The sequence below is a fragment of the Colletotrichum paranaense genome, assembly GCF_030867605.1.
Source record: "Colletotrichum paranaense strain IMI 384185 chromosome Unknown Scaffold_1.1, whole genome shotgun sequence".
Lineage (NCBI taxonomy): Eukaryota > Fungi > Ascomycota > Sordariomycetes > Glomerellales > Glomerellaceae > Colletotrichum > Colletotrichum paranaense.
In genome coordinates this window covers 548360-568268 of record NW_026848959.1, presented here as the reverse complement: position 1 = coordinate 568268, position 19909 = coordinate 548360, and the positions used below count along the sequence as shown (strand labels likewise).

At 55.3% G+C, this 19909-nt stretch overlaps 7 protein-coding genes across 7 annotated transcripts; 2 read left to right on the top strand and 5 right to left on the bottom strand.

Annotated features, from left to right (window-relative positions):
• Positions 1 to 1675: 1675 nt before the first annotated feature.
• CPAR01_00180 (glutathione S-transferase) lies at positions 1676 to 2831 on the bottom strand (the record flags this gene model as incomplete). The annotated part of the gene is made up of 3 exons (XM_060484473.1): positions 1676 to 2049; positions 2135 to 2535; positions 2602 to 2831. 3 exons carry the CDS (start codon positions 2829 to 2831, stop codon positions 1676 to 1678), a joined length of 1005 nt encoding a protein of 334 aa, XP_060355330.1.
• Positions 2832 to 3749: 918 nt separating this feature from the next.
• Positions 3750 to 6022, bottom strand: CPAR01_00179 (biotin-protein ligase; the record flags this gene model as incomplete). The annotated part of the gene is made up of 5 exons (XM_060484472.1): positions 3750 to 4249; positions 4314 to 4585; positions 4657 to 5256; positions 5308 to 5926; positions 5986 to 6022. 5 exons carry the CDS (start codon positions 6020 to 6022, stop codon positions 3750 to 3752), a joined length of 2028 nt encoding a protein of 675 aa, XP_060355329.1.
• Positions 6023 to 6284: 262 nt separating this feature from the next.
• CPAR01_00178 (uncharacterized protein) lies at positions 6285 to 6873 on the top strand (the record flags this gene model as incomplete). Its single annotated transcript, XM_060484471.1, has 3 exons — positions 6285 to 6349; positions 6512 to 6713; positions 6805 to 6873. 3 exons carry the CDS (start codon positions 6285 to 6287, stop codon positions 6871 to 6873), a joined length of 336 nt encoding a protein of 111 aa, XP_060355328.1.
• A 476-nt stretch (positions 6874 to 7349) lies between these two features.
• Positions 7350 to 8341, top strand: CPAR01_00177 (uncharacterized protein; the record flags this gene model as incomplete). The annotated part of the gene is made up of 2 exons (XM_060484470.1): positions 7350 to 7969; positions 8074 to 8341. The coding sequence occupies 2 exons, from the start codon at positions 7350 to 7352 to the stop codon at positions 8339 to 8341; spliced, it is 888 nt and encodes a 295-aa protein (XP_060355327.1).
• A 551-nt stretch (positions 8342 to 8892) lies between these two features.
• CPAR01_00176 (HVA22 family TB2/DP1 protein) lies at positions 8893 to 10178 on the bottom strand (the record flags this gene model as incomplete). Its single annotated transcript, XM_060484469.1, has 3 exons — positions 8893 to 9769; positions 9843 to 9992; positions 10150 to 10178. The coding sequence occupies 3 exons, from the start codon at positions 10176 to 10178 to the stop codon at positions 8893 to 8895; spliced, it is 1056 nt and encodes a 351-aa protein (XP_060355326.1).
• Positions 10179 to 12040: 1862 nt separating this feature from the next.
• CPAR01_00175 (LPXTG-domain-containing protein) lies at positions 12041 to 13814 on the bottom strand (the record flags this gene model as incomplete). Its single annotated transcript, XM_060484468.1, has 3 exons — positions 12041 to 13255; positions 13321 to 13578; positions 13647 to 13814. The coding sequence occupies 3 exons, from the start codon at positions 13812 to 13814 to the stop codon at positions 12041 to 12043; spliced, it is 1641 nt and encodes a 546-aa protein (XP_060355325.1).
• Positions 13815 to 15363: 1549 nt separating this feature from the next.
• On the bottom strand, positions 15364 to 19672 carry CPAR01_00174 (GMC oxidoreductase; the record flags this gene model as incomplete). Its single annotated transcript, XM_060484467.1, has 7 exons — positions 15364 to 16193; positions 16251 to 16700; positions 16763 to 17173; positions 17244 to 17341; positions 17522 to 17687; positions 17927 to 19362; positions 19434 to 19672. The coding sequence occupies 7 exons, from the start codon at positions 19670 to 19672 to the stop codon at positions 15364 to 15366; spliced, it is 3630 nt and encodes a 1209-aa protein (XP_060355324.1).
• Positions 19673 to 19909: the final 237 nt, after the last annotated feature.

Here is a 19909-nt window from a genome sequence, read left to right as displayed (position 1 = left end):
GAAACAACTCCGGCTGTCATCTCACGATAACCTCGAAAGAGAGACGAGACACAGATAGGGAAAAGAAGAGACGTCTCCAACTCGAGTGAGTTCCCGCACCAGTCGCTGTCGAATTCGTCGATGCGGGGTCAGAGATGCCACACAAACTTTTGCATTCTCTTATCCGCAGGCATCTGGATATGCACCTCCATTCTCGCTCGACCCCTCCACACCGCAAATCCCGCGACCACATGTGCCACCCCGCAGGCGATGGTGGCATGGCAGCACGGAGTGCCGTCCGGGACTTTCCCGATCCGGAAGGACCTGGCTTGATTGCCGCGCCGATTGGTGGGACCGTTTTGTTTCTCAATGTTCTAGTCTGATGGCATGCTTCGTCTCAAGGTTTGTTGCGATAGTTCAAAACGCAATCGCCCACAGTTTCTGTCTGTTGTCGTAGAGCGTAGCGTCTGTGGATGAGCTGATATTTGCGCGGTGGACACAGAAAGACCAGACGATTCATGGCGATGGTGATGTTGACGGGCAACGGCGATTGCATTTTCTGCCCACCACTGTCGGGTCATGCATCTCTCGCCCATCCACACTCTTCTCTAGGTAGTCCCGACACGGCTACTTTCTGCATCCTCGGAGCTTCTTCTTTGCGTCCTCTGCCCTTCAAGTTCACTCGGCTAACGACATCTCATCGGAGAGATGTGTCAAGAGGGACCGAGAGAATCGACCGTCCTTTTTGATGGCGATTTCTGATGGGGTGATGAGGCAGCATAGAGGACACCTAGGCTTCCGGCCCGTCGCCCCCGCCATAGCGATCTATTGTGTGTCTGCGTCGATTGCTCCTGCGGCAGCGCACAAAAGGTTCACGGGCGCCAGAAGCTTGATGACGGAGACCGTGCTTCCCGGCGTCTAGAATCCGGTCCCTAAAAGAGGCCTTGTCAGGATATTCCCGAGGAGCTGAAAGGGCCGATCTAGAAGCTTGTCTTCGCGCTTGGCGGGGTGGGAGATCTGGGTCGGGTGGTTTATTAGATGTGTCCTGGCCGAGTTCTTCTCTTCATGGGTGAGGTGGGATCAAATGTCGCCATACTACCGGTGCCAGCTGCAACCATTTGCCGGGGAGTCTGTGCGACGTACAACAGCAGACACCTCACTGCACTCGAGACTGCCGTGATCATCCCACGCGACATCGAAGCTGGAATCTCACAAAGGAGATGAGACTCCGCATGCCCTACCACTATGACCATCATGAAAAAGTGCTACTGCTTTTCACATCCTTCTCTCCAAGTCTCTTTTCCACATTTGACGGACTTGGATGGTGCATGTTTTGGGCTAATCTCGCACTCTGAGTTCCATACCCATGTAACCCTTAATTTGGTGGTAACTTTAGTTCACGGTATCTTGATGGCAATGCATTCTGAACATCATATACCTCAGAATTTGAGAGCTCATGAATCATGTTAATTTGACTGATATCTGAAGATGAAACTTTCATTCCTTCTGGGAAATCACAGTATTATGATGATGACGATGATGATAATGAATGTTCAGCGCCGGTCCGACCCTCACCAGTCACAAGACGCCTACGCCGACTGCCGAAGAGTATCACGGTCAATTGAAGCATCGCAATGTCGAGTGATCCCTCGTGGAGCAGCAACTCAAGATCAAGGAATTCTCTACCACCACCTCTTCACCCCTCAATCTCCTTAACCTTCTCCACAACCCTCAAATACCCAGGCTCCCTCTTCAAACGCTCAACATACTCAAACAGCACAGGATGCGCCGCCTTCACTGACCCACCAGGCCAACTACCCATCGAGTCCCACGCATTCTCCGCGTCCGCCGTGATGAGCGCAAAGCTGATGAGAATATCCGCGGCTGTGAGCTCCGGTCCGCAAAGAAACCCACCGCCGCCGGCTGATACCCCGGGCGCGGTCTTGAGATAGTTCTCGAGCATGGCGAGGTGCTTTTGCGCGTTGGGGAAGATGACGAGGGAAAAGATTTTGGAGGCGACGAGGGAGGTTAGGGGGCGGATTAGGAAGGGAACGTTGGATGATTTGAGTACTACAGGTCAATCTAGGTCAGGATCTCATATGATAGAGGTTGACAGGAAGTGAGTATGTATCCAAGGTGAGGGAGAGGTGCTTACCATTAATGAGAAGAAACTGCACAATCACAGGAAAGAAACTCCCCTCAACATAATGCAACAAATACCAAAACCGCGCATACGCCTCCGTCTCGCCCCCGACTTTCCCCTCCCGCCCGGCCTTCCACCGCGACGGCACGAGGCCGGGCTTCCGGTGGCCAAAGTGCTCGACGAGGTACTGCGTGATATATCCGCTCTCGGCGAGCCGGATCGGTGCAGGGCTGGGGTCCTCGTCGGTTGATTCGGGCGTGATTTCGAGCACGGGGGCCTTGCCGAGCGGGTGAACGGCTGCGAGCTCGGGAGGCGCGAGGCGGTTGGGGGCGCGGCGGAAGAGTTGGACTGTGTAGGGGATTTTGAGTTCTTCGAGGAGCCAAAGGGTGTTTTGGGAGCGGGAGTCGTTGAGCCTTTGGACTAGTGAGTCTTCGTTGGAGGGAAGGATTTGAGCGTGTCATGAGGGGAGGGGGGGCTACCAGTAGAGCTTCACTTTTGGTAGTTCTTCAGTTGCCATTTTGAAGGGTTGGTGTGATGTTGCAAAGAATCGCGCGGTTGTGAGTTTGCGGGTAGGCGTGGCGGGGTAAGCAAATCTATGGCGAGCTTGAGTAGTGGCGATGAGCTTGAGCGTGAGATTTGATGATGAAATACCGCTCTTAGTTGATATTGAGCGATGGAAGCGTCGACCGAGGATCTCAATTGCGCTCATGATTGATGATCTGTAGTGAGGTCGCAAGACTGGGGTTATTTAATACTTTGTGTATTCCTCACAGGTTTGACGTTCAGGCAGCCTGTCATCATTGGGTGGGCCGAGGGGTTTAAGCCTCTAGAATGGCATGTTTCGTTACGATTTCTCACGTACTTTTGTTTCCGCATTGTCTCCGAGGTGACGGGCGGCACAGTTCCCACGTGGAGGGTGTAAGACGGAGAGATCGGGGCTCCGGAAGGCCGATGGTGAGACTGGCGACGGGGTTTTGAGCACCGTATAAGCCGACTACGAGTAAATATTTCCCCATGACATCTCGATTGTTGAACAAGGCTTGCAGAGCATGATGACGGAGGCGTTTGAAGATGTTTATTCGAGATGTCAGATGAGTTAGTTTTGGGGGTGTAAGCCGGAATGCATTCCGTGCAGCTATCCAGATGCGGCATGACGCTGACCGTAAGCACCCGGATACTCCCGCAGTTGATCCCCTGAGACGAACTGTCAACTTGAATTGGGCGAGAAATGTGATGCGTGGTGTTGCAGGTATAAGAAAGGAAAAAACGAATGACTCCATGGAGGCTCGAAAGCAACAGCTACAGCAACTCATTAGCTCTGACTTCAGGATTAGGGGTATAACCATCTTAAGCCTCTGGGAAGGAGTTCCTTTTTGCGGCTGTAGCTGTTGGGGATTGACGATCGTTTTGCTCCTCATGGACCTTTCTCACTGTGCCTCCTTGAGCCACCCCATTGACTTGTCATCCGGGATGATCTTCCAAGTACTCCAAAGTATCCAACTCACTCAGCAAGCCAGTAAGATACGATCCGCACAGATCTATTGCACGCTCCAGCTGAAGTCGCCAGCCACAACTTCGATAATCATAGAAGCCAAGCCTAACTTAATACCCGTCACAATATCCAGACCTACAACTTCCTCTTCACAAGCCCCTTCCAGAAATCAAAACTATTCTCATCACTCTGCAGCGCCCACATCCGCCCCGTCTCCCTCCCCATCCCATCCACTTCGACAGCCTTCAACATACCCCAATCCCTCGTAATCCCCACAACCTTCGCTTTCGCGCCCGCCTCAGCCTCGAGCGTGACGTTCTGCCCCGAGTGGAGCCAGTGCTTGTAATACCGCTCCTCGAGGTCGCGCGAGAACCCTTCGCGGCGGAACTGCGCGTAGAGCGCCTCGATGCGGGTGAGGATCCGTGCCAGCAGCGACTCGAGGCGGAAGCCACCCGCCATCTTCAGTGGTGCCGGTGCGATGGCGTTGAGGGAGGTCGTTGGGCGCGAGTTTGTCGTGTTGATGCCGATGCCGAGGACGATTTGGTAGGCGCCTTGGGAGTAGGCGCAGTTGGAGAGGATGCCGCCGATTTTGACGTAGGAGGGGTCTTGGGGGGTTGAGGCTGGGTCGCGGCAGTCTTTATCGTCGTCAGTGTACAGTATCTATAGTGCCTGCTTATCATTTTGTCAAGATGGACTTACAGATGTCGTTGGGCCACTTGAGCTTCACGGGGACGTCGCCGCAGGCTGTGTCGTACGACTTGACGGCCTCGGCGATTGCGATGGCCGCAATGTACTGAATGAAGACGACTGGATGAGAGGCGGCAAGATGTGCCGGGTGGTTGATGACGGTCGAGAAGATGAGGCAACCCGCCGGTGAGACCCAGACGTTTGTGCCGCGGCCGCGGCCGGCGACTTGCGTTGTCGCTGTGAGAGTAAAGCCGGTTGGGAGGTGGGCAAGCAGTTTGGGGTTCCTAGAAGACAGTTACCGTTAGCGAAGAGGGCTTTAATGGTGTCTCGAGGGAGAACGAAGAGGGGGCCATACTTATCCATGAGCGTGTTTGTGCTGGTAACGACTTCGCCATACATGAGCGTATCACCCCACTCCTCCGCCGCAGGCTCAATCGCACGATACTCCTTGAGAGAGCCGTAAAACAAACGATGGTTGAAACTGGGCGTCTCCTTGGCGTCCGGCCACTCCTCCTCGTGCGGGACAATCACCTTGACCAAGGCATCATAATCCAGCATCCGACCTTCTCCTCCCTCCCCAGAACCAGAAGACGGCAAAGCTTGCCTGAGCTCGTCGACATCCCACCGCGAAGACTGCTTCTCGATGCGGAAGACGTCGTGCTCGCCGCGGATGTACTCCTCTTTTTCATCGGCATCCCGTCCCTGGCCGGTCTCACGGGTAATGGCCTCTTCCCAGGACGCGAGCATCTCGCCTACCTCGACGTGGTTCGCCGAGGTGAGGTGCATGCGCGAGAGGGAGGGCGGTGCGGAGGGGTCGGCGCTGAGATCCAGGCCGAGGCGGGAGAGACATGCGCGGAGGAAGGTTACGCGGGCTGCGTCGGCTGCTGCGAGGGAGGAGACGAGGGCTTCGTAAGAGGGGATTTGGGGTTGGGGGTTGAGGTTTGCCGCTGCGAATCTGTAGATTATTAGCATGCGAGGTTTTGAGAGGGGCATGGGGCAAATATACTCTGGATGAGGACCGGTCAAGATGACATTGCCAGACCCGACTGTGCAGTGTATCACAGCCGCTTTCCCAGCTCCCCCATCAACGGCAATCTCATCAGCATACTGCGCAAGAACCTCCACATTCTCAAACTTTTCAGCATCGACAAAGACGCCTCCGCCGTTATAATAACTCAACACTTCATCCCCCTCCCCAAACCCCTCCTTCACACTCAACCTTACCACCCTCGCGCCCCTCTCAGAATGGTACTCGAACCCCTTCAACGCACCACCCCTACACGTCCCCGGGAAGAACCCGAGCTCTCGCGACCCAATAACCTCGAGCGTCCGATCGCCGACTTCGAACTCGCACCGGCGGCTGCCGTAGTACCCGCCGGCACAGAAGCCGAGGTATGCCCCGCCGCGGCGGACATAGTCGGCGATGCGCCGGTTGCCGGGGCCGTTGAGGACGCGGCAGTAGCCCAGGTCGCCGCCGCCCGGGATGACGAGGAGGGCGCAGGTGGGCTGCCAGGGTTCTTTAAGGAGGGCGGCCTCGGCGACGGGGATGACGGCGTAGGTTGGGGAGAGGAGGCGGCGGAGGGAGTAGATGCAGTGGCGGACCGATTCGACGGTCGTGCCGGTGCCTGGGGGTTGTATGTGAGTCAATGTGGGGTATAATAGCTGAGGGAGGGGGACTAGGTACCAGTGTAGACCAGCACATTGAGTTTACGTGAGGCCATGGTGAGAGTCTGTGAGTGAGGGCGATGAGGGATGAGATGAGTCTTAAGGTGGTGAGTGAGTGAGGTTCAGTAGCGAGCGTCGTTGTAGCTTCGGGGTTTGGTTCGGCACTGTCTTGGGACCCCCAACAAAGTTCCGGCGGTGCTACTTCGAATGAGAACTCACTTCGCACCTTGCAAAACAATTCAATCGCCGACACAAGACGACAACAACGTCTGCTCAACGACCTACAATTAACTCTGAGGAGGAAGACGAATAAAAAAAATGTCCAAGCAGGAGAGCGACACGGCGAAGAAGTCGTCGACGGAAGATGACGAGCCTGATGACTGGTACGTAAAATGAACCTTTCTTCTGCTCTTCTCAACTCGTCGAGTTTGTCTTGTCTCGTACGGCAAATTGATGTTGCTCACGATGTAGAAAGGCAGAGGTAGAAGAGGAAACCGAGCAGAGAGAGACAAGTAAACAAGAAGCAAAGGCTAACAACCATGCAGGGACAAGCGCATCTTCAGCACGGGTTGCGCAGGTACGCAACGACTCCTCTCTCTCTCCGGATCGCAGCGGAAAAGATCGCGAACAGACAGTTGGATCACGGCGCTAACTTTGACCTCCACCTTGGTTGTCTCTGTAGACGAGAATGCCAAGTTGACAGATTGCTATTTCGAGAAGAAGGACTGGCGGCAGTGTACGGCCGAGGTATGTCTGCTTCTTCCGAATGTTCTTCTTGTCTCGCGCTGCAATGAGGTACATGATGAAATAAAGCTGACAATGGTTGATACTATCTTAGATGGAGCATTTCAAGAGCTGTTGGAAGCAGCAGGGCAACGATCGCCGGACGGACGCAAAGGATGCATGATCCAACTCGAGAATGAGTTTTAGGTCCTCCATCTAAAGCTTGTACACCACTTGTATCATCAGCTGTAAATAACATCATCACGAAGCGAACCGAAACTCATATCATTGTCGTTGATGATCTCACTCACTGCCAGGCTCAAAGTGGACTGACGCCAACGAGAACAGAAAAAGTCGCTCGCACAGTGTTCTAGCTCCAAAAACATGGCCCAAGCTCCCGCCTCCCGGGCGCCGCATTCACCCGCGCCGACCAAATTTCATTAATCCTCCTTCATGCTACACGCCGCCACGGGAGTCTAAGAGCATCATCGACACCGCGCAACCCTCAACCACCTCACTCTCGCTCTCTGTCTCCCGCCCGTCCCTTTCTCCCACGCGCGCGCGCGTGTCCCACAGCTCTTCCACCTACACCCGGACAAGCCATCTAATCCTTCCCAAGCAACTCACTCTCCAGGGCGAAAAGTCGCCTTCATTCACACAATGGCATCCTTCACCATGCGTCCCCTCCTCCGCGCATCGCGAACAGCAACAGCAACAACCTTCACCTCCGTCGCGCGCATAGCCACAACCTCGCGCTACAAAGCCGCCTCCGCAACCGCAGCCGCCCCGTCCCCCGCAAAAAGCACAACAACCTCAAGCTACGCCAAAAAGACACCCTCCCCAGCCGCGAAAGCCTCGAAACCATCCTCTTCCCCCTCAGCAGCAGCGGCACCTAAACCCACACCCGCGCCCGCGACGACAACGTTCCCGACAGCACCAGCATACGTCCCTCCCACTCCTCAATCCCAAACCGCCCCAGAGCCGCAGCAGCAAACGCCACAAACACAGCAACAGCAGCAGCCAATAGACTGGTCAACATCCTATCACGGCCTAGGCACAGCTCGCTTCCCCAAAGAAGTAGTCGACATCCTCCTCCAACCCGTCAACCCGTCCGACGTCGAGGTAAAACCCGACGGCATAATCTACCTCCCCGAGATCAAGTACCGCCGCATCCTCAACCAGGCCTTTGGTCCTGGCGGGTGGGGCCTCGTACCCAAGGGCGATGTTGTCGTCGGAGAGAAGGTCGTCACTAGAGAATACGCTCTCATCGCGGAAGGACGGTACGTGGTTTCCATGTCCTTGGACTTTTGCCCCCCCCCCCCCTCACTCGGACTATCCAGATATTGCATCAAGCAAAGCAAAGCTAACCCACAAATCCACACAGCTTCATCTCCCAAGCCCAGGGCGAGAACGGCTACTTCTCCATCGAAAACCTCCCCTCCGCCGTCGAAGGCTGCAAGTCAAACGCCCTAATGCGCTGCTGCAAAGACCTCGGCGTCGCCTCGGACCTCTGGGACCCCGTCTTCATCCGCCAGTTCCGCAAAGAGTACGCCGACGAGGTCTGGGCCGAGCACGTCACCACCAAGCGCAAGAAGCTCGTCTGGACGCGTAAGGACGTGCCGTTGGCGTACCCTTACAAGAAGACCAACTAAAAGTGTCTGGCGCCCAAGGACGATAAACCTTACAAAGAGGTCAGTTCCGCGCTGTTGGGGAACGTGACGGGCATCGTGCGAGCCCGCAAAGACCTTATGGATAAAAAAAACTTGTATAAATAAAACTAGATGGGTGGGATATGTGTAAGATGGGTCGCAAGAGTATGAATCTCAACTGTAATATTAGACGTATATCATGGCCCTCCTCGGGATAGGGGTAAGGGCTGTAGATGCATAGACCTTTGCATAGCGGTCAATCAAAACATTAGGACACGATCACTACAGAGGCCACTTTCTCAGGATCGGTGGTCGGCTGTTGAAAGCGACTCCCAGGTCTATTCAGCCCCCCTTTGGTTGGGAATCGTGCGGGAGCGCAGGCTTTTGCTGGTCCCGGAATGACATCCACTCTCGGGTGTATCATAAATCGACCATGACTCCATATCCCTCGCCCAAGCCGAACATCTAAATCATGCAAAAGTTACCATAAACCGCCGCGCAAAGAACTCCATTTCCCATTGACAAACGCCGTTGTCACATCCGAAGGGCGGCAATCACTTGTGCACGCCCGAGCTAGATCCACCCTCGGGATTCTCAGCCGTCGGTGTAGCGCCCCATCCCCACGGCATCCACGACGATCCCCCGCTCGTCTGTCTCCGCCTAACGGATCCGTCCTCGTCATCGCCACCGAGGTCTTCGGCCCCGCTCTCGGCATCAATCTTTTCGAAATCGGTCTCACTCCGCGATTTGCTGAGTCCGCTGTGCGCGCTCGGCGGTCTCTGCGTCACTTCCTCCTCCTCGCTGCCGTCGAGCTGCATGCTCCCCAGGGAGCGACTAAAAGTTTCGGGATGCGCCGACGTTGACGTCGCTGCCTCCTCACGCTCGAGAGCCTTGAGGAGGAAGGCGAGACGCTCACGCTGGGCGGCGATGAAGCTCGTCCTCTCGCCACCCTGGAGGTTCGGCGGGATAATGGAGCCGGACTTGGACAGGTCCTGGTGCTGTCCCCCACCGGTAGCGGCGGAGTAGGCGCCAGCGAGGAGGTTGTAAAAGTCGGCGCCTGTGTGGCCTGTCCCGGCAGCGGGAGCCCAGCGCGCAGCGGGGACGCTAAACCGGGCGAGGAGGGACTGCGTGTAGGACTGCGGTGGGTGACCGGCAGAAGCGGCTGCAGCGGAGGGCTGGGGCGCGGGTTCGGGGTCGCCTGGGGGCAGGCCTAGGACGTTTGTCTTGATGAGCTCGATTGCGCGTTTGAGGTAGGCGATGCCGGCGGCTTTCAGTTTGTCGTGGGCCTCGGAGATGAACTCTTCGATTTGGGCCTCGTTGTCTTGCAGGAAAGGGTGGACGTGGGTTTGGTAGATGATGCGGGCGCCTTGGGTTTGGGGAAGGACGAGATAGAGGAGGAACAAGAGGCGGATATAGGCGTAGAAGGGGATCCTGTGGCTGGTGTTAGTGGTTGGTCGGAAGAGGGAGACTGGATGTTGGTTGCAGTCTGCGAGTCAGAACGTACCAGACGAGGATCCATTCAGTCCAGGACTCGACGAGGAGTGCGCAGGCGAGGACGACCCAGTACATGAGCCATGGTGTCAGTTGTGCCGGGTCGGAGGTCTTGAGGGCCTTGTAAGAGGCGAAGAGGGGGAAGAGGAAGGAAGCGATGGATCTATGAGGTGGAATTTCATGTAAGTCGAGCGGTTCAAAGTGTCCCAGCAGGACTGAAGGTTGAGGCTTGTGGGGTTCAAGCCGCGCCGAGGGTATCGCAAGTGTCATGGAGGTATGCTGGCACCCATTGCGCATGCCTGGAGGAGAGGGGAACTCACGATAAGAGGTGGGCGAATATGTCAAACATGGTTGCGATATGAGGGCTCGATAAGGTCGTCAAGGTGGAGAGGAGGTAGAGGTGTAAGAGGGAAGAAGAAGGTTTGCTCAGAACTAAAGAAGAGATGGAAGAGCGTTGTCGGCACAGGTAGCTTTGCACGGCTCGGTCAGCGCGCGCAGCTGTCGCAGGGAGCACAAGCCGACGTCAGGCGGGGGGGCTGACGGTATGGGATGAGCAGCGAGGGGTAGCGTTTGAGGTTGCAAGGTCCGTCTAGCTTGATAGGTAATGTGTGAGTATCGGTAGGATCTCGACAATGAGTGTCAGCCAGCCGCGGGACGAGACACGGAGTGACAGACAGAATGGAAGAAAGAAAGAAAAGGGTTCAACCAAAAGCTGTGGAGGAGCAAGCAGATGGAAGATGCAGGATTGCGGATGCGGACGGGTGTGTAAGGCAAGGTACACGGCAGCTTACACAGCAGACAGCACGCGGAAGCAGCAACCGGCGCTCGGTGCTCGCTAGGGGGGGCAAGGTAAGGTGGGGTCCCTGAGCACGAGGACAAAACAGGCGGGTGCAGCGGGCATCACGGGCACTTGCCGTTGGATCCAAGGGTCAAACGGGAATGTACCTGTCGCATAGTATTATGTGGGAAAGGTACCTCCTTACATTGACTAAGGTAAGGTAGAGTTCCTTAGGTACCTAGTAGGGCGGGGGGCGCCCGGTGAGAGATCTTGGCTTTGGTGCTTTCAGCGAGATGCAATGCGATGAGGTACCTCGGTGGACGTCATCGAGGGGCTGGATAAGGTGCGATAAGGTTGTCGTCGGTGTCAGCTCGGGCAGGCGATAAGCCGATAACGGTGAGCGGTCAACGGATGAGGTAAGCTGCGGAGAGGAAGGGAGCTGAAACCGGACAATTGGAAGGGAAGAAGACAGGGAACCTGCTGATTCGTGACACCGCTCTCATCTCATCGTCCCAAGGCAGCCAACTTAAAGAGGTCTTTCGAACTGTTCAACAAGGCTCACCGAGGTTAGAGACGGCCCTCTAAATACTCACGAGACCTTCTGGTCACCTCGTTTTCAACGCCCCTGTTTGGCATAGATGGACATGTGTTCATTCGCAGCAAGGTCTGGTTCCTGGCTTGACTCACCGAGCAAACATGTTCCCTCCATCTAACGCTTCTAGATACAACGAGTCCTTGACTACCGTCTACAGTCTACACCCAAATACCTACAACATCCACGACCGATACAGGCACCGTGTTTTGCTTCCAGGCATCCCCCGTATCTGAGCGCCATGTGACGTCTGCTAGCGCCCTTCGGTCCCGCCCGACGATCGGGGCCTTGTTCCACCTTGCCGCTTCTCTCCGCATCTTGCCGCTTTGGGACACAACCCACTCATGGATGCTCCATCTTCACCTTTCACCGAGACTTGTCTGTTGGATCAGCATCGCGAGATCAAATGCCAGATACCCGGGTCCTGGTGTATGATGCGGACACATTGTCGATGGGAGATGCCACATCTCACCTCATGTCAGCGTGGCATTCGTGGCCCACGTACGCAATGCTCTTACCCAGGCCGTCGGTGCCTGATGTGGCCAGTCATCACGGCCGCGTGTAATTCCCAGGCACCGGCTTTCTGAGATGAGAATAGGTTGGCCGTATCTATCGAGGACACGGTCAACGAGAAGAGTCGCCGGTTGCCAAGTCTCTCAAGCTAATCGTACTGAGATCCATCAGATCAAGCAACCCATCACTCTCATTTCTACTCTTCGTGCCAGGAATTCCATCGAAGACTTGAGTCGAATTGCACAACTCCACGAGGCTCTATAGTAGTCTAACAACTCATCATCTACAAAGTCTGGTTTGAACCAGACTTTCCCATCTCAACTCACTCTCAATTATACGCCACCACATTATCAATGGCACTCTTGTTCAACCCAGGCCAATGCTTCTTCCCCCACGTAAACCACAAACTCACCGCCCCAACTACAACAACAACATAAATCGGCCCCGCATAGTTCATCTCCGTCCCCGTCACCGGAATCGTCTGCGGGAACGGCAACCACACGCTCAAATACATCGACCACAGCAGCGCATACACATTAATCGGCGTTCCCCAACCCCTCGGCAACGACCACCCGCCGTACTGCACCTGATACCCGGCCCCATGTCCGATCCGCCCCGTCAGCCTGGCGTGGAGCATACAGGAAATGGCGATGATGTACGAGCCATACAACCCCAGCGACGACAGCGCAGTAAACGCCGAAAACACCGTCGCCGTCGCGTTGTTGCCGACGGTGAAGAGCGACAGGCAGGTGACGATGACGCACGGCAGCCAGACGGAGCGGATGGGTACGCGGTGCGTCGGGTGGATCTTGGCAAAGTACCGCGGCAGCCCGCCGTCGCGGGCCCAGGCCCATGTTATGCGCGACACGGACGCCAGCGAGGCGGCGACGACGCAAAAAGTGATGACGAGGAGGCCGACGACCATGGCTGTGCCCGCAGCGGGACCCGCGGCGTTGAAGAGTAAGGGGATGATGGGGTAGTCGGAGCTCAGAATCGCCTCCGTCGTGGCCGGGTCGCCGCCCATGCCAAACAGGATGGCGAGGATAATCCCATACGAAAGCACGCCGTTCAGTATAATCGTCCACAGCATCGCGCGCGGAACAGCCTGCTTCGCCTTCTTCGTCTCCTCCGCCATGTGCACAACACCATCAAACCCAATGAACCCCCACGCGGGGACCAACATGCCGATATTCCAGCTCACAAAGCCATTCGTCCACCCGGAGGAAACAGTGCGCTCGAAGAACACAAATTCAGCCGAGGCGCGGGGCGCGAGCGTCAACAGCACGACGACGAAGACGAGCCAGAGGACGACGTGCAGGACGCCCGCCAGGAGCTCCATCCAGGGGATGGTGCGGAAGGCGTACATGTTGATGAGGGCGCAGGCGACGAGCTGGGCAATGATGACCATGGTGATGTGCCAGGGTTGGAAGGTGTACGAGGGGTAGTTTGTGCTGACGAGGCCGATCATGATGTTTGCTTCCGAGGCGGCGGAGCCCGCGAGGGCGGAAACCCAGGCGAACCAGGTTACCCAGCCCTGCATCCACTGCGAGGGTAGCCGATGTCAGTCTGGATCCCGGAAGACGTGTGGTGTGAGAGAGAGAGACATACCGTGATGAACCGCCGGTGCTTCTCTGGCGCAAGGAAATGCGTCCAGTGGTACTGCGCTCCCGCAATGGGCTGGATGGTCGCAAGCTCAGCCATGGAGAGCGCCTGCGCCATGGCGCCGACGACGACGAGAACAATACCCCACGCCAGCGTCTGCGGTCCGCCGTTGTAGAATGTCGCTCCCATGTCCATCGCCATGACCTCCCACGAGGACATGAAGATTAGGGCAAAGGCCAAGAGCTGCCAAAAGGAGAAGAGACGCTAGCAGCAAGTACCCGTGTTAGTTGCCGTTCGTGATATCGGTAAGGAAGACTGCGCTTGTGACTTACCCTGAGCGTCGAGTCGCCCGTGCCGCCATCGGTCGTGTATGGGTAGGCGCCGCTCTCGTGGTGGTTGTTCTTGGCGCCGTCGTCTGCGTTGCCCGAAGAGCTCGTCGTGTTGACGGCGTCGTAGCCGCCCTTTTGCTGCTGCATCTCGACAAGGTCCGCTTTTGCCATGATTGCGGCCTTCTCTGGAAACTAGTCCCCCTTCAATGCTACAAAAAGTCGGGAAACCTCAAGTAAGGAAGCCGCCGTGAGCAAGTCAACTCATAATCAAAGGAAAAAGAACAGCAGCGCAAGAAGCTTTTAAACAACCCCAAAGAAAAAAAAAAAGAAAAGAAAAAAAGGGAAAAGACGGGCGCGATCTGTGGATATACCATCATGCAGGTAAGGATACACGCCAAGACAACTAGGCGATCTGGACCGGCAGACTTAGACTAGACATGCAGTCCCCCTCTCGCACCAGTCCGACTCGAGATGCTCGGTACGTGGTGCGATGCGACCCTGAGACCACTTGGTTCCAGGGTATCGAAGATATCAACGCCGTCCCATTGGTGTGCTTGTATGGTTTCACTGAAGAAAGCTCCCATTGCTCCCATGGTTCCAAGCTCCCCCCCACCCGGGGCCTCGCAACGGAATCCGATCAACGCTAGCAAGGGAGGTGTTTGGTGATTGCCTAATCTTTATTTATTTTTTTCGCCACGATTATGAGCCGTGGTGGGGTTTCTTGTGAATCTGCAGTAATGTCTCGGGCGAATCTTGTGGGAAAGAAGGGAAAATGGCCCCAATGCAAGTTTGTTGCATGGCGGGGTGAGGTCACATCGCGATAGTGAACGATGAGCTCGGCTTACGTTCGACGAGTAATTTGTGGATACACTGCTAGTGGCAACGGCTGGACTAAACTTAATCTACCAAAGATTGAACTTTTGCCGTTTGCCTACTTTCTTTGCGGAATCCATTGTATGTGAATAGCTGGTCGTGACAAGCAATAGGTGTCGTCAGCGTTTGCGATGAAGCGGAAATCGATTGCGCTACTTTGACCTCTCTCTTCAAGTCTTCTCGACGCAATAAGAGTATTCGTCTGAGATCGTGGCCGAAGCCGTGACGGGTTTGCTCGACGACGAGGGTAAAGGGGGCAACTAACACGACCCACTCGCTACACCATCTCCATCGCAACGTTTCTCATAGAAGACTCGGAATACTAGTCCCTCGATTGTAGCTTGTAGGCACTCAAGTAGCCCAGTAAACGAGCATCTCGGCCCGTACTGACTACCAAAAGCGCCGGTAGGCTTCCTCCGATGGATGCTTGAGCTTGGGCAGTGACTTCCAAAGGGCGGAGGAACAAGGCAAAGAAGAAAGTGGATGCACTTTTGAGGAAGACGCTCATTATGAGAGTCGTTTGGTAGTAAATGGCTGGCTGTGAGGCTTGGAGACGAGGGATGGGTGCTAGGGAAGCGAGGTTGACTGGGCCTGAGGCTTTTGGGTCGGTCACCTGGCAATGATATAAGCGTGCATCGACAGACTGTTCTTATTCAATGACCCAGTCATACTGAACATTCGATTTGTGTGAACACAGCGCGCACCATAGTCTCGGTGGATCCGAGCGGCTAATGGGAGCACTCGAAGTTGGAACAAGCTTAATTCACGACGCAAACCCTAGTGGCTTGTGAAGAAGATGGGACTTCTGTTGCTAGTTTGCTAGTCCTGTCTTTCCACCCTCACCAACTCACTTCCCAACACCCTTGATAAGATCAGCCGCATACTCCGCAACAGCATACACAGTGGCCTGCGTATGCGCCGCAGGCAACATCGGCATAACACTCGCATCCACAACCCACAACCCCTCGACGCCATACACCCTCAACCCACTATCTACAACGCCCCCCAGCTCTCGTGGCATCATCGCCGCCGTGCCGACCGGGTGATCGAGGCTCGAAGACAGCCACGACTCCCGCATGAGGGTCTCAATCTCAGCGTCGCTGGTGACGCCCGGGCCCGGGAGGATCTCCACCGCAGCGAGCGTCTCGACGCTGGGACTCGCCATGAAGGCGCGGGCTTTGGCGACGGCGCGGAGGAGGAGGAGGGTGTCGGTTGGGTTCGAGAGGGTGTTGAAGTCGACTTGTGCGCCGCCGGCGCCTGGGCTGGAGGATCCGGGGTCCGGGTTCGTGCTGTTGATGGTTATTGTGCCGCGCGAGAGGGGTTTTTGGAGGGCTACGGGAACGGTTTCCGCGCCGCCCCAGGTAAATTCCATGACGCCTGCCTTTGGATTGCGGAATCTCTGGCTCAGAATCTCACGCTGGCGGCTGAAGCCTTCGAGGAGTGCCGGGTTCTCGGCGTAGACTTCGGGAAGATATTGCAGCGGGTCTTGGGCTGTGACGGCGTCTGCGATGGTTTCGTAGTTGTCTGGATCGAGGTCTTGAAGGGATGTGAAGACGACGCGGTTTCCCCAGGCGTGTGTGTGTGGCCCGGTTCTGTTGGCTTCGTACTCTGCCCAGGACTCGTTGTAGAAGGTTTCGTTGTTCATGAGGGTGGGGTTAATAGATGTGTCGTTCGCAACTTTGCGAAGAGAGATTAGCCTTCTGAAAGGAATTCTTAAGTGGCTGTTCAACTCACAGTCGTAAACCATGAAGATGGAGGGATGGTCTTGGAAGTTCGCACCAACACCCGGTAAGTCGACCACCACGTCTATATCCAGAGACTTCAGAAGCTTCTCTGGACCAATACCGCTCAACTGGAGTAGTTGAGGGGTGTGAACTGCACCAGCCGCAAGCACGACATTACCAGATTCCACGAACTTGGTCTCAGATCCATCACGACTGCCAATCACTACACCGGTCGTTGTGTTCCCCTCAAACTTTATCGCTGCACCGTAGTGACGTATAAGTAAATGCAAGTTCTCGCGGGCGCTGACAGGGTTGAAGTACGCGGTTTCGGCGGTAGATCGAGTTGCGTTAGGACCGCCAGAGTTCTGCGGGAGCCATGCAATGCCGACGTTATCACCGTCGGCACCGTCTTTCAACGTGGGCACTTTGATGTCCTGAGCCCATGCTTGCGCCATGAGAGCTGTTCATTGACATCAGCAGATTGATCAGGGAGGGCATAACTTCGTCGAGAAGTCACCTTACCAGACTCCGGCCACTGCCATGAAGGAAACCCGACCTCAATAGGTCCATCGCCATATGCGTCCTCAGTCCATTCGTACCCGTACTTCTCAACATACTCACCCATAGGCGGCGCGAACGTAGACGACTTTTTGAAATATTTGAGAAGGGTCGCCCAGCCCCAACCTGGGTTCCCAAGGGCCTCCCACGCATCATAGTCGGCTTCAGAGCCACGGTCCCAAGCCATTCCGTTGACGGTGGAGCCTCCGCCAACCACAGCACCGATACGCAGGCGGGATGTACGATTACCAAGATGGGTTTGAGGGACGGACGTCACGTTGTAGAGGCGTGCCGACTGGTCGTATGTTGCAAAGTAGGGCACGGTGACGTTGATTGTGTTGGCAAAGTCTCCATATTCGACGACTAATACCGTTTCTGAGGGTACACACATAGAATCAGCATCAACTATGTTGGATTTGAGACTATTGACGACGCTGAGACTCACTTTCGGGATCTTCGCTCAGTCTGTTGGCGACGACCAGGCCGCTCGTTCCGCCCCCAACCACGATAAAGTCATACTGCTCAGCGATTGAGTCGAAAGTTCTTTCGACCTGCTCAGTATGTTGTCCCAGCACTGAAGCTGTCGCGAACAGGAGTCCAATCACTAGTTTAGACGCCATGCTCGGTCCGGTGGTTGAAGAAATCGGAGGCGAACTTCGTGCATGGAAGAATAGCGACGATCGTCCTCAGAACAACTGCCCATGTCTGACGGAAAGCGCTTACTTTAAGTACGTTGAAGCCAATTCTTTGGTGCAATCCAACAATGACTGAATGAACATCTGCTCACCTTGCTTATTTAAGAACCCCGCACCAGTGATGTGCCAATGCAACATCCCAACTGTATTCTGCAGTGCGACATACGAATCGGTGGGCAGGGCCTCGGAATAGGCTACTAGATGCAGTGTGCTGAGTTCTGTCACAACGGAGTAATGATACGTCGGCGGAGGTTGTACCGATTGTGGTATGATCTCACTTTGCATTGCGGGTAAGATTTGCATCGGTGAGCGAAAGAGCCCCATCTTACTCAAAGCGACCGGTGAACTTTCCACACTTCTAGAAAGCACAACCCGTATGTCATTAGTCTTGGGATGACTACTCCATTCATTGCGTTAGTTCATCTGATCCAACCCGTCTCGCATCTGTCATTTGCTCTGGAGTGGGTTGCTGCCGGCCCTTTCGAGGCAATGGCTTCCTGATAACCTCCACTTCGCGATGCATCCAGATTGCCCGAGCTTCCATACTCGCTCTCAACGCTCCATCCTACCGGCTCCCTTGGAGTCGTTTCGCCGCTCCCGCCTGCAGAAAAGCTGTATGCCTTGCCGGTATATCCCGGTGGTCGAGGCCAAACCTTTGGTATGGCCGAGAGCACGCTGCTCATGCTTCTTTTCTTGGGGACGGGCTGAATGACAATTCGCACCTGCTCTTCTTCGGAACTTTTGCCACTGCTGCCTTCGGTTCGCGGCATATGACAAGGTCGATCGTAGGCTGGAGCGTTAGATGTCGGCCGATTCATCATAGCGGTAGCAGCTATGGCAGATGTCATGTAACGGTCGTCTTCGTTCAACTGAAGATGTCGCCTGCGTTTGGACCTTTGTCGACGTATGCAGAGGAATAGCAGGATCAGAGCTGTGAGAGCAAAGGTTGCGCCTACAGCGACGCCTGCGATTACTCCAGGACTCAACGATGGCCTGGCAGTGCGCTCAGTTGGAGGAAGAAGAGTTTCCGTAAAGGGTGGAACAGCCGTCGTCGAAGTTGATCTCATAGAGGGACTACTGCTCGCTGCGGGCCCAACCCTTGCTGAGTTACCGTCATTGGTCACAGGCGATGGACTTGGAAGTACTGAGGATGATGTGAAGGTACTGCGAGGAGTATCGGATTCTGAGCGGATGCGACTGCTCTCGGCTGCGCCTATGGTGTTGGAGACGACCGAAAGCTCTGTGGGTTCAAGGGCTTTTGGCGTCGTTGCCGTGACAGAAGAAGATTTGAGGCCTACAAACGATGGAGTCTGCTGAGCGCCATCGCTGGAAATGACCTTGTGGCTAGCCGGTGGAGATGGTGCGATCGCAGGTGAGTTGGAACCTCCATCCTTAATGGGAAGGGTCGTGGTTGTAAAGATCGTCGACGTCAGAGTAGGCGTCTTCGTCACAGAAACGAATATAGGTTCGAAGATGGTGACAGTGCGGACGATGGTGCCGCTCGCCACTATTGTGGTCGTGATCTCGATGGTGACTACGGAAACCCTATTGATTGAAGCTGGGGTCTGCCTCCGAACAGGAGCCGAGTGCGATGAGAAGCCAGTACCTTCAAGGTAGTGCGTGTCGGTCGAGGATATTTCGGAAATCGCCGTTTGATCCGATGCGATGGCGTCTGCCGCGTCTCTCACTGCAATATTTCGAGGTTGCGACGCGGTAACGATATTCGTCTCGAAGACCAGGGTGGGATTGATGAAAGTCAAGGTCTGCTGAAGAGGCGCCCAGATCACTTCGGTTCGGCTAGCAAGCTCGACAGTCACCGTTCGGACAACAGTGACGGTGGTGACTTGAATTGTCGCTTCGGCGGGTGGTCTAGACCATATGGTTAGCGTCAATCTAGGCGCAGTGAACTTTGTACTTGCGTGAGGTTCTGTCTTGCCCACATCTGGTGAAGGGCTATATCATCCTGCTTCTGGCTAGCCTGCTCTTCTGGCAGGATTTTCCCGGCCGGGGCGCTCTCAGGCTCCTGGGGAGCTCGAGTCGTTGCCAGAGTCTGCAAGTACCCGTCGTCCGAGAATGAGGTCAACGATGGCTCGACAGCAGAGTGACAGAACGTGGCGAGATTTGCGTCGGCGATGGTTGATATCAAAAGAAAGATCATGAAGCCGCGAAGCTTCGCCATGGTTGCTAGATGGATCGCATATCCTCTAGTGCCCTCAACAAACTGAGTGAAGGAAAGACGTTTGAGGAAAGGAGGGAAAGAAGGGGAAATGAGAGAAAGAGTAGAAGGTATTGAAGGGCAAAAGGCTAAGGAAAGTAGAAAGTGAGCAGCCTTGAAGAATTGAGAGAAATACGAAACGTGAAAATGGGAAGGAAGTAAGGTCCCTGGACGAAGGCAAGTGAATGCGGCAGGATGCCG